This window comes from Crocodylus siamensis, chromosome 1, assembly GCF_052110815.1.
Source record: "Crocodylus siamensis isolate JL-2025a chromosome 1, ASM5211081v1, whole genome shotgun sequence".
In the NCBI taxonomy this organism is placed as follows: Eukaryota; Metazoa; Chordata; order Crocodylia; family Crocodylidae; genus Crocodylus; species Crocodylus siamensis.
Window position 1 is genome coordinate 255,011,954 of NC_143395.1, and position 13,634 is coordinate 255,025,587.

At 41.9% G+C, this 13,634-nt stretch overlaps 1 protein-coding gene across 2 annotated transcripts in view; it reads right to left on the reverse strand.

The window, feature by feature from the left end:
* Window positions 1–13,634, reverse strand: part of KCNJ6 (potassium inwardly rectifying channel subfamily J member 6) — a 217,182-nt gene that overhangs the window by 154,658 nt on the left and 48,890 nt on the right. For both annotated transcript variants that reach the window (XM_090031632.1, XM_090031633.1), the window contains exon 2: window positions 5,325–5,373. In XM_090031632.1, coding sequence (XP_089887758.1) covers window positions 5,325–5,349 — 25 coding nt within the window. In that variant the 5' untranslated portion in view covers window positions 5,350–5,373. The remainder of the gene's footprint in view (window positions 1–5,324; window positions 5,374–13,634) is intronic.

The window sequence follows — 13,634 nt, forward strand, 5'->3', positions numbered from 1 at the left end:
TGGGAGAGGCTATGTTTGATAGCTGCGACTGCTGCGGCCAGCAGGAGAGAGGGCAGACTGTCTCTGCTTGCTGCTCCAGGACCCAGACCAGGACCAGACTGGAAGTAGCAACTGTCACAGACAGCCCTTGCACCGCAGGAACAGTGGAGGTGAGTCGAGCTGGTCTCTTTGCTCCCATGGTGGCTGCATTTGAGAGCTGCTCTCTCTGCTGGTGACACCTCTGCAGGGTGGTGGCAGCCTTCTTTGCCACCTGCTCTGTGGCAGTGGTAGTAGTAGGGTCTTCCAGTAGAGCTGCTGCTCCCTGGGGCAGCAACAGCTGTGTGACAGCCACTGGAGGGGAGCAGAGCTACAGCTGGCTGTCAGGATGCCAGCCACTCTCCTTACCTTGGAGAAGGGAAGAGGTAGTGGAGCACTGTGGGTCGCTAGGGGACCAAGAGACCTTCTATAGTATGAGACCTGTTGTAACTGTTCACATGTTATATATAGCTCTACAAAATGGAGCACTACAAAGAAGTTCCTGTTTGAACAGGAACATTTTGTGGCACTATAGATATCCAAATGTTTTAACTTTTCGTAGTCCTATAAGGGTGTATATAAAACTACAGAAGTAATGTGTCCATAGCTTTTGTCTTCTCACAGCTATACCACACTGTTGGCTATACAGGTGGTTGTTTCTGTTTACTTCCATGCCTTCCTTTTTTTCAGGATCTTCCAGATTCAGTACCACCTCTCTGTTTTCATGGTAGTGTGCAGCCTAGGTGTCTCTTAGCAATGCCAGCATGTGATAGATCTACACAGCAGTTTTATATCACAGCCGCAACCACACTTTGTTCTTTAGCTCTATGCTGGGATCAGAAAAATGTGTCCAGACAGATCTGAATGGTACTGACCAGAACGCCCGACCTACAAGCGTGTATCAGACCAAATGAAGGTGAAAAGGTAGTCCTGGGATTAGATGTGTTTACTGCAGCGAAAGAAAGAGCTCTGGCAGATTTTAGAAATGTCAGGGGCAATAACAGAACGTTTGGGAGAGCTGGGATGGTGTGAAGCTCCTATGAGGAACCACACCATATTTTTGCAAAGTAGGCCACCACCCAAATCTAGCCATGTCCTACACATTACTGAGGACACCCTACTGATGCCCATCTCCTTTGGTAGAGATTAAGCTGATCAGCCAGGATCTTCTCTGCCCACTCAGACTCAAAGCAGAGACCATTCTGGAGAGCCATGTGATAACCTGATTCACAGTCAGAGACCTCTTATCTTCCAGGAATGATCATATACTATATCACAATACAATGGTATAAAGGGATTTAAACAACTTTGTTCCAGATACCTACAGTGGACCACCATACTTGGCTACTCTCTTCTCTGCTTCATAGACTTTTAAGCCCTCCCCATGGCATCCAAAGATTTGCCAGAGGATTTAAAAGCTGTGTGCTGTTTATTTCTCTAAAACAGAGGCAGATCCAGAGAGTGCAGTGGTGTGTGGTTCCACCCTCACTTTGATTTTGTCTCATGTGAAGTCTCAGTTCAGGGTCTGTCTAGAACAGGGGTGGGCAAAATGAGGCCCAGGGGCCGGATAGCGGCCCGCCAGGCCATTCTATCTGGCCTACGGAGCCCCTAAAAAATTTAGAAAATTAATATTTATCTGCCCTGGGCTGCCTGTTATGCAGCCCTCGATGGCTTGCCAAAACTCAGTGAGCGACCCTCTGCCCAAAATAATCGTCTGTCCCAGCCCTTGCTTTTGTGCAGCTCTGGAGCCTAGAGTGTGAGTGTTGCACCACTGCTTATCCCCTGCTACTGAATTCAGTGGGGATAGGGAGAAAGGGAAAAGGTTGAACAGCAGCAGTGTTCACTCCCTGGGCTCCAGCCAGATCCTGCCCTGATCAGTTGGTAAGCTCAGAGGTCACTAATAACATGGAGCTTTGGCAGGAGCCTACACTGATGGGGCAGTGAGGTAAGAGTCCACTGTGCATGTGCAGCCCAGACAAAGTTGGGGGGTGCACACCCTTGCCCTTTTCCTGGATCCACTGCCGCTCTGAAATATAAGACCTCACAACTGTCAGTTAAAAGTTTCAGGCTGTCTCCCCTGCACACCTCCTTCTGCTGTTCCTGCTTCTTCTTCATCCTGATCAAGCCTGCCTGAGAGTATTCAAGAGAGTGGCAACAGATAGTTTAAAAATGAACCATATGAGTGGTACTTGAGTGGCACACTTACTGTGGTGACAGATGCTGAAGAGAGAGTGAGAGAGAAGAATTTTGAATCAGTTTAATTGATGCACTTAGCTTTTACGTAACCCTGGAAGTCGATGAGGTAAAGTGCTTAGTGCAAGCTTCAGAGAGAGCACAAAATGCACAGAGTTTTTAAGGCATTATAAGGAATTCATGGAAGGACATGCCTCTTGGGTTCAGGACAATTACTGCAGAATTCTATTAATTTTGCAACACTTTAAGCTGATCGGCTAATGTCATGAAAGAATTTAAGGCAAAAAGTGCTCTATTTTGGCAAGTACAATGCAGCGAGACAAGAAGACAGAAAAATGGAACCACAATTTCCTTTTGTGTCATGAGAAGAAGCAAGAGGAGAAGACAGAACTGTCAAGGGTCACGAAGGCACAGACTTTTGAGATGATGGAGAAAGTCATCACTGTAATTTAGCTGTGCGCTGTAGCCCTCTAAGAACTTTGCAATCTGGGCAGCACTTTGGAGTCGTGCAAATCCAGTCCATCTGTCATCAACCCCCACCGTGAGAAAATAAAGCAAAAGTAGATGCTGGGAGACCCCATTAACTCCTGTAACCACATAAGATGTGTCGTTTTATGTCATCCCATATCCCAAGACGTAGAGATTATTTTTGACCCATTTCACTGCCATACATGCTCGTAATCTCATTAGCACAAATGTGGTAGTTGTGCTAATTTTTTAAAAATAATTTTTCTGGTTGTTGGTAACTTGGCACCATGTTCAGGGCAGTAAAGTTTTTCTTCTTTACAACTTGCAACTTGGTTTATTATCTATTAAACATGTCAGGATGTCATCTGAAAAGGTCATAACATTTTTTTTTGCATGAAGCATGACAAAATCCTTGCATGAAGCACAATAAAATAACAAAAGGATTAGGGAACCATAATAAAATCTTTGCACACTTTTATCGCTGTGCCTCAGAGTGGGAACACAATGTGTCTCTGGGCTTGTGTCCCTAATTAGTTACAGCACTTCCAGGAGACCACATCTTTGGCTGCACATAACATACAGAAAGTCTCCCCACATCCTCCTCCTCCAACCTATCAGTCAGATTCTTCCTTTTGTTCTCACAAGCAGCTTTTGCTTAGCAGCCTTCTGACTTACCATGAGGCAAGTCCAGCTACCCAAATGCATATTCAACTGTCATTCTGCAGCTGTCAAGAGTATATAATTCAGCAGCTCCTTTCTCCTATCCAAACATCCACTAAACAACTTCATAAACCAGTAAAGTATCCAGAAAGCTAGGTCTCCCAAAATAAATGTAAACATGCCAATACCATCACTATCCGTAGAAAACCTGGAGGCAAATGTTCAGTTTCACAGTGCGGAAAACAGGCAGAATTTCTCATGATCTTGATATGCACCTCTACAAAACACTCAGCAACAGTACTCATGAGGAACCAGGTCTTGTAGCACCAAGCACTAAACATCCCTTCCTGTTGATGAACTCAGACTTAACTGTTGGAGACAAAGGATAGCCATACATTTCCCTTCAGCATCCCCTAAATAGACTGGAATCGTTAACCATGTAAATCTTTCAATAACTTCCAGTGCTTTGCCAGGCTTTATGACCTCAAAAAGAGGCCCTTCTTAACGGCGACATACCTCCATGACAGCCTACCCCATTTTCTCACCTGCAACATACCCCCTGAATAAGATAGGCAGTTAGTTTTGAAAGACAGAAAGAAGAGAAAAAAGATCTTTCATTGAAAATATTTGGTATGTAGCAGTGAGCAACTAAAATGCAGTTTCTGTACCAGAATCCTCTACCATGGGAAAGAGAAAATACCCATACCCAGCAGCTATGGAGCTCAAGGTGCAGCACAGCAGCATTACTTTTGCTTTTCCTCAGCAGAGGCAGAAACTGCTATTACTGTATTTCCTTACTTACGATGTGCAGCCCAATTCCCAGCAGATGTATTTTAGAAAAAAAAATCATGCTGTATGTAAGGAAATATGGGTACTACACTGGTTGAATTACAACCAATAGCAATTGTGTGAATATTTAAATAATGATAGTCACAGGCATCTCTATGTTGAGGAGATTTCTCATTCAGCTATTACTACATCTTTTAGACAAAACTGAAATACCCCTCTACACTGCACATTGCACACTAGAAAGCTGCAGTGCATACTCAGCAATTCCAAACAGCTTAAAGGACAAGAAAAAGCATGTTAACACTGCTAGTGGAATAGATGTTCTGGATCACTTACACCCCAAAAACACAACCTGAAACAATTTTCTAGTGTAAACAAGACATATGAAAATAGCTTCTCACTTTTTGTTAAACTGTATCTCGATTGGCTAAGCACAGTAAACAATTTTCTTTCTCCCCTTTTAAATTCATTATATAAATACTGTCTTAGATTTATAAAATGGAGAAGCTTTTTTTGGAAGAGATGATTGGTTATCAGAATTTTCCCTTATGTTTTCCATGTTTTGTTGTATTTGGATTTTATTTAATCTGATTAGGATCTTTATTTTAACCTTTCCTGGATCCCAAGAAATGCACTAATTTTTCTATCAAGCAAACTCTGCATTTTTGAAGAAGTATAAACTGACTTTTAGTGTTTACTGATTAAGAGCAGTGGGCATGTACTGAAAATCTATGGAATCACTGATGGGCCTCCCACATACACTTGGGTACATAAGTTATATTGTATTACATTTACATGCCTTTCAGCGCTGGATGATGACATTGAATTCAGTGTGACTGATAGTAAGGTTGCAAAGAATTGTATACTATGATCCAACAAAGCTTAAAGCAAGTGCTTGGCTTTAAGCCCAGGAATATTCCCATTAATTTTAGGCATCTGAGCAATCACGCTGAAATCAAACATATGCATAGGTGCTTAATGAATAAATCCATTTAATACAGGAAGGCAGGGGTGGGGAACTGGTTGGGCTTTGTGTGTGTGTGTGGAAGGCAAAATTATTCAAGTCATTGAGGTGGGAGTGAGTAGGGGTTTTTGATATGATCTCAATTACTTAGGGGGGATTTTCTATTTTTGTTGTATGGTGTGAATAAATAAAATAGATGGAAAAATAAATAGATGAACTTCCTATTTGTACTCACTCATTGAGTCTGTCAATTTGGCCATCTTTTTTTCTCTTTTTGGCTTCTCCTGGGGGGGACAGATAAAATAAAAACAAACAAAAAGACATATAAAACACACTTTACTAGAAGCAGTGCTATGAGGGATGTTGTCATTTGTACTGTCATCACTTCTTTCTATATCTTATTATTTCCTCAAGGAGAGTTGAATGGCCAGTGATCAAAATTTAAACTAGGATAATCCTCTAGATAGGTGGTTCTCAAAAGTTTTTAGGTTCTAAGCACCCCTTGCTGGGCTGAAAGCATTCCTCAGAAAATGCCCCCTCTCAGTTTTCTTTTGTTTTTTGACTATGGGAAAATAATACAGCAAGTTTTCTGTTGCAAAGAACTCAGGAAGCCCACAACAGGTCATATTTGTTTTAACACTATGGATTCTTATTTGAAATCATTTAGTTTATCTTGTGAATCATATTTGCACACCTAACAGTGTTAACATTGCGTGGCATATTGCAACATTCCTCAAAAGACCTCAAGGAATTCCAGGGTGCGGTGGCACCCTGCCTGAGAATCATTGTTCTAGCTATTTCTGCAGTATTTAGCAATTCTAATTTTGCTATTAAATGACCTCTACCTTTGGGTGCTCTTTTTGTAGTCTCTGAACTGGGTTGTTTTTGAGATACAAGACTTGCATACACATGTATTTTGTGTTTAGTTAGTGTAATTGAACTTGTTCCATCAAAGAAAAGAGGGGAGAAAACCACTTCTGCTTTACACACTACACTGCAGTGCTTGGTCTGTTAAGATGTCAGTGAAAGAGGTGAACCAAACCCACTCAAAAGACACTGAAAGACAAAGCAGTACGAGTTTAGGGATGAATGAATTTCAAGCAGAGGTTAGGCTGCTTGTGCTCGAGTGAATGGCAAACCATTAGAAGTAGGCATTGAAAGTAACCTGCCAAGAAGCTGTTTTGTTTATTCCTTTGGCACACAAGGGTTCTTACACTCAGTTTAACTCCCCACTTGTTCTCTTCTCCTGTTAGTTTGTTCCATTGAAAATGCTTTGGAATCATCAAAGGAAATTCTTAAAGCCTGTTTTCTTTTTCTGATCACAACATTTGTAGTGTCTCCAGCTACTAAGCCTCCTTTCATAGAGAACTTGATCCAAAGCTCTCTGAATTTAATAGTTTGACATTGACTGTTGTGGGTGAGAGATGTGGGCCTAAAATGGCCATTATAATATACAAATATACCCAGTCAGAGGGGTGAGTAGCTTAACACATCCTACTTATTTTAGCGTAGTGATTCCCATACACTTTTGGGTAGAGTGCCTCTTTTTAGGGTTGTTACACTGCAGTGTACCCCCCTCATTCTGTGTTATGGATAATAACTATGCATCCTAGCTTTTAAGGTCTAGGATAGTAAATGTATACACCAGTTTGAGCCAAATCAGTTGAGCCTGACACTACATTCAACCAGGTTTATCTTAAACTGGTTTCGGCCATTTTTAAACTGGTTTATGTGCATTGAATGTCTGTTCTGTTACAGGTTTAAACCAGTTTCTGATCACTTAACACAGTTTATGTGTAATGTCTGTCCCTAGCCTAAATCTTTCCAGAACTAGCCTTTAAAAAAGCACTGAACCTTGCCAACCTCATCACCAGAAGCAAACTTCCTATGACCCAAAGCACACCAAATGGATACAGACCATGCTGGGACAAAAAATATAAAACCTAGTAACACATCTCCACCACTCCTACAATACCTATACCTTGCAACAGAACCATCATCATTCCTGGATCTTACACCTGCACTTCCAGAAATGTAATATATCTCATTCAGTGCACTAAATGCCCTGCTGGTAAATATGTAGGAGAAACCAAACAACAATGTGCAGCAGAATGAATGCACACTGAAAATCTATCAAAGACAAAAATACCCAATTACTTGTGGGGACACATTTCTCACAAGACAATCACTCTCTCTCCAATCTCTCAGTTCTAATCCTCAAAGAGAATTTAAAAACACCTTTCATAGATGAGCCTATGACCTTTACTTCATAAATCTACTGGATATATAGACTAAATATAGACATTGGATTTATGGCACATTATAACCTTTCTGCCATCTGATAACTCCAGGTAACCTGTCTGCATTTTACCAGCTACATTCTATCACCAGGTCAACATTCACTCTGTCACCCTCCCTAACCTACCTGGCTCACACCTGTTGTCTCCCATTCCCTCTGTTCCTCACTGTCAGGCATTTGCATTTTTACAGACCTGCATTTTGCATATTGGCTTCTATTCTACCCATGAGAGCACACAAAGCACCAACAGACTCCCCCTAAGCCTGAACAAGGCTGTTTGTGCCCCAAGGCTTGCAAAGAACAATTTTTCTGACTACTTAGTTGGTCTAATAAAAGATAACACACCTACCCAAAGAACCTTGTCTGCCTATGGATAATAAAAAAACCACTCTACTTCACTATAACCACTCTGTAACCTCTCCAGCAACCAGAGAGACACAGTTGAGCTGTTAACCTTTTTTTCTTTCTTTTTCCTCCATTTATATTTTCCCTTTTCCTCCTTTTGCTTTCCCAATTCCTGCCTCTCATGTACCCTCTAGGGCTAGGTACAGACAGTTAAAAAGCCCAAGGCTGAATGGATTAGTCTTTGCAGGTTAGTCAAAGCTGTGGAGATTGAAATGATAAGCAACTGAACAGATATTCACTTTTTGATTCTGGAAATGCAGCCACATGCCTGCAGTGGTTCAGGCCAGAAGCTGGCGGGGGCCTCTAGAGCATGCTTTCCTGCTCAGCTGGAGCAGAAAGCTTGGGCCAACTTTAGCTTACCCTGCAAAAAATGCAAAGGGGGATTTGTGGGGGGAGGCTGCCAAGCATCTCAGAATGCTGGGGGACAGTGCATTAACTTGACTGTGAAGGAGATCTAGGACAGAAGTTCAATAAGCAATTTAACCTAAATCAGTTAAGTCTGATACTACATCCACACTGGTTTATCTTAAACTACTTTTGGCCATTTTGAAAGAGGTTTATGTTCACTGAACTTCTGTAGTGTTACCAATTTGAACTGGTCTCTGACCACTTATACCAGTTGATGTGTAATTTTTGTCCTTAGCCTAGAAGTTTGCTGGTAGCCCAGTTTGCGAAATACTGTTTTAGGCCTAGGCTGCCTCCTCTATTGGAAGTTGTCTGCAGACTCCAGCACTTCAGGTTGGATCAACCTTGCTCTGTCTTGTGGTTCCTTTTTTCTTTCCATTCCCATAGCCTTACTTAGCAGATGAGACAATGTCTATGATCCCTGTCTTCCCCAGCAACTCAGGCAGCCTCTGAGTTTCTTCACTAGCTGGACCCACCCCTGGAGTTCCTGTATCATCTGATTGCCTAGAGGAGTTGGAAGCCACCTCTTCTCTCCAAGTTGGTGTTGGTGACTGCCTTTCTTCTTACAGTATCTGAACTTGTGATAGGGCCTTCTCCTCTGAGCAGGGGTCCTGCTTAGAGTTATGGAGAATGGATATATATGGCTGGTGGTTTTGTGGTCAGGCTGCATCTCTTCTTAAGACATCTACAGGGAAGTGAAGTTTTGGAGTAGCCTTCTAATGGGAATTAATGGAGCCAGAATACCTACCTAGTTCTAAAATGGTGCCTGATGAGCTTATGAAAAGGATGATGCTGCTGGACTCGATGGCCCAGGAATTCCCTTTCATTCCTGTGCATCTCCTTTCCTACAACTCAGGTAGATTCCTTCATAGGAATTACACCTAGACCATGTGTTCAAGGTGACCCCCACAGCCATGGGACCTAGCACTGGTACTTTCATAGAATCGTAGAATCACTGAGTGGGAAGGGACCTAGACAGATCATCTAGTCTGACCCCCTGCCATGGGCAGGAAGGAGCACTGGGGGTGGGAGGGGTCATAAGACCCCAGCCAGGTGCCTATCCAGTTTCCTCTTGACGATCTCCAGGGAAGGCAAGAGCACCAACTCTCTGGGAAGCCTATTCCAGGCTCTGGCCACCCTTACAGTGAAGTAGTTCTTCCTAATATCTAACCTAGACCTATCCTCCCTCAGCTTGTGGCCATTGTTCCTGGTGACTCCAAGGGGGCCCTGGTGAACAGACTTTCCCCGAGTCCCTGCTGGTGGCCCCTGATAAGGTTGTAGGCAGCCACAAGATCCCTCCTCAGTCTCCTCTTGCGGAGACTGAAGAGATTCCGGTCCCTCAGCCTCTTCTCATAGGGCTGGCCACGGAGGCCCCCAACCATACGAGTGGCCTCCTCTGGACCCTCTCCAGGTTGTCCATGTCCTTCTTGAAGTGCGGCGCCCAGAACTGGACACAGTACTCCAGCTGTGGCCTGACCAGCGCCTCATAGAGGGGGAGCAAGACCTGTCTGGACTTTGTTTTTCCTTAACTGGAAGCTGAAATTCTGATGTCATCATGTGACACTGTCATAGCTCTAGGTGTGTGTCTATAGTGCCTGCATTTTAATCCTACACTGGCTACTACTCTGCAAGTACCTGGAAAGTCATTTCTGTACCTACTTTTACCACAGACACCAAAAGTTTTACTAACAAAAATTGTACAAACTTAGCATTTCATAGCAAGAGGAAGTACAAGCATTTGTGAAATGAACCCAGTTGGGCTAAATAATGTTTCTATATAATATTTGTTTCAAATTATGTACTGAACAATATATTGCACATTAAGAGTCAGATGTAAAGTTACGTATTGAAAAAATGGTGATGAATGAGGTTGACAGCCTAAGCCACACTAATTTTGTCACAGTAGGAAGCTAGCTTTATGCATTGTTGTGATAAAAGGAAGAATGAGAGAGGGGGAGAACTGGTAACAAGAATTAACAGTTACAGTGAAATAGAGAAACATTTACAGTATTATATGTCAGTGTCTTCTATAACATTCCATTTCAAAGTAAAATTTATACTTTTGGAAATCCTTATCAGTATTTCTGTGACTGTTTAAATTATTAATCATTTAATCTTAAAAACATTTATTTTTCCTAACACATCTTATAGTTTGAGATGAACCAAAAAGAAGTTGGTGAAGACAAACTTTTAGCCTTGTAGACAAAAGCTGGATTTATCAGACAGATAATAAGTTGTAATTACAACAGTTAAGTATTAATAACTTATTCTTAAGTATTGCTGAATAATTCTGCTCATGAGGAAGGTTTATAATGAGGGAAATGGAGATTGAAATATCATTTTCTTGTTAAGATGAAACATTAACCGTAATAAATGTGGAAAGGATTGGATACTTCCATCACTTTTAGCTCTGCTAATGATCAAGCATCTGTTTAGGGGAAAATGGCACAATGATATGTTAACAGGAAGCACAGTTTCCAGCCATAATGATCTGAAGCCAGTAAATGCTCAGGTGAAGCAGAGGTGATTGTTTGTGAAGCAGTTACAGACCATTATATACAGACCATTATAGCAGCTATAGCTTCCATTTTAGTTAAGCCTTTTGCCATTATGCTGTAGTATATTTAAAAAGAAGTATCAGCTTTGCAGGTTTACAAAATGATCATCAACCAGGTTCCCCTAATTGCAGGGAGAATGTGAGATGGGAGCTAAGATTCAATTTATTGCAGCAATTTTTGAATACCAAAACTTTGTTTTGTTCCTGTTAGAAATTACTGAGACTTCTAGCTCTGGTATCTCCCACCCCTTCCTTTCCTTCCCAAAAGGCAAAAGTTTTATTTTTGCTTAATAATAGGGCTGTTTGAGAAATGAGAGTGCGTGCACGCCTGCGTGTGCACACACATGCAAACACACATGGGCAAGATGAGCAGCAATGGAAATTTTCTCGATAGAAAGTTCAATCCATTTTTCTTTATCAAAATTCTGAAAAAATGTTGTCAAAATGGCAAATTTTGACAATTTGTGCCTGGCCCAAAGACATACAATTCTTCTAATGGCAGATGAAGAGGGAATCCAACTTATTTTTCCCTACACAAGCTGATCAGAGAAAAAAACACGAACAATACAGTTTTGGCATTAAACCCATTAGCCATGACTCTGGATGCATACTGACCGCACAGCAAGAAGCTGCCATTTTTACCACTGTTGCTTTCCCGAGTGAAGCTGTGTTTCATGAGTGGCCTGTATAGGATTTATCACAGAGGTAGGTGATGCTGGCAGAGAGCTGCACAGGCCTAAGCAAACTGGGCCTTACCCTTAGTCTCTCCTAGTGCCACAAGGTTCATATTTTGCAACAGCCACTATGCTAGTACAGGATGGTCTCTCTGATGTGTTGGCTCCTTGAGATGGTGCTGAGGGTACATTGAGGCCACGGATCCACCACTTCCAGAGCCCCTGCAAGACAGCCAGCCTAAAAAGTCTCTGTGCTCCTCTAAGCTTTGGGCTTGGTGCTGTGTTTTGCCTTGAACAATTGTATGAAGCAGTAAAGGCTTCTTGCATGCCTCTATGCTTCTCAGCAAAAGAATCACCCAATCCTACCCTTAATGTTTAAACTCAATTGGAATGAAAAATGCAGAAGACAGATTATACCATTGTTAGTTTGTCTGAATAAATATGGAAAAAAATAAAAAGTTAAAAGTGGTTACTTCTTCAACATTTGCACTTGCTGATGAAATATCTGATTCCAATCCAGGATAGCTGTTAATAGGAGAGGAACCATAATAGGGAAAGACATTAAAAAAACCTGAGCTTGAATTGATTTAATCATTGCAGGTTAGTCTAACCTGGCTATGCTAAATCAGTTTTGTAACTGGGCAGACATCCCAGAAATGCGGGTACATGCCTGCAGTGGCTCAGGCTAGAAGCTGGGGGGTGCTAGAACAGGCCTCCCATCCCTTCCACAGCATGGAGCCAAAGGGGGCATGGGCAGGGTCTGGCAAGATGCTGTGATTAGCTCAGCAGGGAATTGATAACAGTGCTCATCTCCCAATTAAGAAAACAAGAGCGGGGCATTACCAGCTATTTATTGATTCTGCCTGCTGATTCTACCTGTTGATTCAGCATGGACTGTAGGCACCATGTGGTCTGCTAGCTAATACACATATACCTCCTCAGCAAGGCAGAGAGGAGGGGGGAATTCCTGATTAGGAGGGAGAGGTGAGGGGGAGGGGAGGAGCTGCAGCCAGCCCTGCTGTGAAGCAGAGAGCATGCTGGGATGCTGTGGGTGTTTGGTTTTCTTAAACAAGCAAGGGGTCTGGGACAGACATTGTGTAAACTGGTTTGAGCCATGTCAGTTAAGTCTGATACTACATTCAACCAGGTTTATCTCAAACCGGTTTCAGCCGTTTTCAAACTGGTTTATGTGCACTGAACATCTGTTCTGTTATAGGCTTAAACCCCTTTGATCACTTAAATCGGTTTATGTGTAATGTCTGTCCCTAGCCAATAAGACTCCAACAGTTTGGTTAACTGATCAGAGGTCAGCTCCTCAGCTGAAGTGTGCTTCTTATCTGCACCTGTCAGTTCAAAAAGGATCTTGATACTGTGGATTCTCTCTGCCTCCAGAGGAGGATTCATATTCAGCCATGGGCTGGGTTTTTTTAAGACTCTAAGGCAATGTATCTACCTTTGCTGTTCCTTTCTGTAAACATCTTCCAGCACACACTGAAGAAACAGGATACTATGCTCCCTTAAAGCAAACATAGAGCAACCTGATATTGCATTGGCATAAATCGCTGAGGTTTCGCTGAGTTTAATCTTGATTAGCATCATGTTGGTGCCATACTAGTGGTCTTAATTTTGTGTTCTCTTGACCTACTCAATAGTTTAGGAAAAAAGGAAAACTAGAGACCTGTTTTTCCTTTTAAAAAAGGAAGTTTTTCCTATTTAAAAAAGCCTCTCTGATTGCCTGCCCTAAGTGCTGTGTTTTCAGAAATATTGGTGGAGCGTGCATGACTTGACATCAGCACTGCCTGGAAAGGTAGCAAAGACTTAACATTTTCAGCATCACTCACGAATGGAAGGAGGAAAAGCTCTATTTATGAAATGGAACTCCAATGTATTCAATATGTGGAATATCTGGGCTACTTCACTTTAGAGAAGTAAATGCTGGACAAGAGACAAGACATGCTCTTCTTTCAGTTCTTCTATAAAGCTAATGAAAGGCCACTGACATTTACGGGAACTTTCTTCTTAATGATAGTGTTTCTATTTTTTAGTACAATCTGATTAGGTCACTGTATTTTGGATTTGGTTTAATTACAATGTGGTTATTAACATGCAGGTCACATAAAACTTATGTGAAATATTATTAATATTTCACTACCTTAGTACCGGCCAGAAATAGATCAAAATTTGAACAAATTATTTTTATTATAT